This window comes from Apteryx rowi, unplaced genomic scaffold, assembly GCF_003343035.1.
Source record: "Apteryx rowi isolate R43461 unplaced genomic scaffold, aptRow1 scaffold_431, whole genome shotgun sequence".
In the NCBI taxonomy this organism is placed as follows: domain Eukaryota; kingdom Metazoa; phylum Chordata; class Aves; order Apterygiformes; family Apterygidae; genus Apteryx; species Apteryx rowi.
The window spans coordinates 375,859-378,451 of NW_020450685.1; the positions used below are offsets into that span (position 1 = coordinate 375,859).

Genomic DNA, 2,593 nt, shown 5'->3' on the forward strand with positions numbered 1-2,593 from the left:
GCCCGGGGGGGTCTCGCCCCCCGCGGCGGCCCCGGGCGAGCCGCCGCGCTGCCCTTCCAGCTCCGGGGCCGCCCGGCCCCTTGTGCTGCCTCTTCTCCGCGCTGTTTGCACTCGCCCGTCCCCCTCGGGTCACCCCCTCAGTCCTTTATTTTATCACCGCTACTATTTTTAATTCTAATTTAAAAAAAAAGAGAGAGAGAGGGAGAAAAGGCGGCTCCCCAAATGACAGGCCAGCAGCAAGCGACCCGCCGGCGGGAGCCAGGGCCGAGCTCCGCCGGGCCGGGCTAGCGCAGGCCGGGCGTGCCGGGACCCGGGGGACGCGGCGCTGCCCGGCCCGGTCCCGGTCCCGGTTCCAGCCCAGCCCGGCTCGGTGCCGGCCCCGGCCCCGGCCCCGCTCCCAGCCCCGGCCCGACCCCGGGCGCTGCGCTCGCCCGCCGGGCTGCTCCGGGCCGCCGGTCAGTGCGGCGCTCGCAGCCCGAGCCGTCTCCATCGCCGTTATTGACACGTCCAGCTACTTGAAGCTGAGAAAAGCCACTTTGATTGACTAAAGTGATTGATTGAGTGATAGAGCTGTCAGCCCGCGCGGCCCTCGCTCCCGGCCCGGCCGGGGCAGCGATTTTATTACCGATTCCCAGGGCCGCCGCGCGCCGAGCGTTCCGCACTTGCGCCTTGGTTTCCTTTCCTCCCCTTTCTCCGGGCAGAGGATTATTTTTTGCATGTCCTTTACGAGCCTCCATCTCGCCCCCGAAGCCCCCCAGCCCGCGGAGGGGGAGCAGGCAGAGGGAGAGGCTGCGCTGCTCTTTGTTGTGCCGGACCTGCCGGCGCTGCCTCCGCCGGCCCCGGCCCCGGCCCCGAGCGGGGCTGCGGCGGGGAGCGACACGCCGCTACCGGCTGCCGGGGCGCCCCGGTTTGTTCCTCGTGGCCCCCGAGGGGCTGGCGGAGCCCGGGGGCGCCCCGCGGCAAGCGCCGCCGAGCTGGGGCAGAGCCGCCCGGAGGCGCGGCAGAGGGGCTTTCGGCCTGCTCGGAGCGGGGAGCCCTGCCGGGGCGGCTGCTGCTCGCCGGGGGGGGGGGCGGGGGGGCGCGGAGCCCCGCCGCAGCTGCCAGGGTGTTTTGGCAGCCCCCTTTCTCTGAGGGGCCCCGCGGGTGGCGGCGGGGCCGGAGCCGCCTGCTCGCGGAGCAGCCGCTGGGCCTCCGGGCTGCTGCCGGCGGCGGCGGCGGGGAAGCGCTCGGGCCGCGGGTGCTGGCGGAGAGCTGCGGCCCGGAGCCCCGCGGCCGCGCAGGCGTTGCGCGGGGGCCCCGCTCCCCCCCCCCCCAAAAAAGCGAGCCGGGGCTGCTGGGCAGGGCCGGCCCCGACGTGCCCGGCCGAGGGGGCGGGCGGCGGGGCCGCGATCCGGCCATGTTGCGCGGAGCGGTGCGCGGTGCGCGGAGCGGTGCGCGGCCCTGCCCAGCGGCGTGTGTGTGCCCTGCCCGCAGGCCCGCGCACCAGGAAGCTGAAGAAGAAGAAGAGCGAGAAGGAGGACAAGCGGCCGCGCACCGCCTTCACGGCCGAGCAGCTGCAGCGGCTCAAGGCGGAGTTTCAGGCCAACCGGTACATCACGGAGCAGCGGCGGCAGAGCCTGGCGCAGGAGCTCAGCCTCAACGAGTCCCAGATCAAGATCTGGTTCCAGAACAAGCGCGCCAAGATCAAGAAGGCCACGGGCATCAAGAACGGCCTGGCGCTGCACCTCATGGCCCAGGGACTCTACAACCACTCCACCACCACGGTGCAGGACAAAGAGGAGAGCGAGTAGGCGGCGCGGCGCCCCGCGGAGCCCTGCGCGCCGGCGGGGACGCGCACAGGTGCTATTTAAAACCAGATCTATTGTCTATCCATAGTATAAGGACTCCACTTTAAAAAAAAATAATAATAATATGAACACTTACAAAAAAAAATTATCTCTATATAGCCAAACAGCATATGACCTTGTATATATTTAATTTCAGGTAAGAAATATGTGTAGCGATCTCTATTTGCTGGACAGTTTCTCTCTCCCGTTCTCTCTTCTCCTCTCTTTTGTTCGTTTGTTTGTTTTGTTTGCTTTCCTTTCTTTTTCGATGTCCGTTGCTCTTGCTTTACAGTAAATGTCCGACTTTCTTGATCTTTCGTTTGATTTTATTTTTTGTGTGAATTTCTGTCTCTTTTTTTTTCCCGAGGAAAAAAAAATCTGATCCACAGACTGCGAGACTGAACCCGCCGCTACAAGCCAAAGATTTTATTATGTTCAGAAATCTGTAGTCTGAAATAAAGTGTAGACTGTGTTCAGGATCCAGGCTGACTGTAATTCTTTATTTTAGTGTATACATGTTTGTGTGTATATATATATATATACGTATTTTATATTTATATATATATACACACACACAATACGCTGTTTATGTGGTGCCATTTCAGTGGCTTGATTAGTCTTTCTTTTCGATGGATCAGTACAGCAATTTTTAAACCGATCGTCCCCTGTTTTAAATCCTGTCCGATCCCTCCGATTTTTTTCCTCTCTTTTTTTTTTTTTTTTTTTTTTTTTGGTGCCATTTCAGTGGCTTGATTAGTCTTTCTTTT

The 2,593-nt window shown here is 61.6% G+C and overlaps 1 protein-coding gene across 1 annotated transcript in view; it reads left to right on the forward strand.

Annotated features, from left to right (window-relative positions):
* EN1 (engrailed homeobox 1) overlaps positions 1 to 1,790 on the forward strand; it is a 3,157-nt gene extending 1,367 nt beyond the window's left edge. The window contains exon 2 of the mRNA XM_026076447.1: positions 1,474 to 1,790. Within this exon, the coding sequence (XP_025932232.1) occupies positions 1,474 to 1,790 (317 nt within the window). The remainder of the gene's footprint in view (positions 1 to 1,473) is intronic.
* The last annotated feature ends 803 nt before the right edge of the window (positions 1,791 to 2,593 follow it).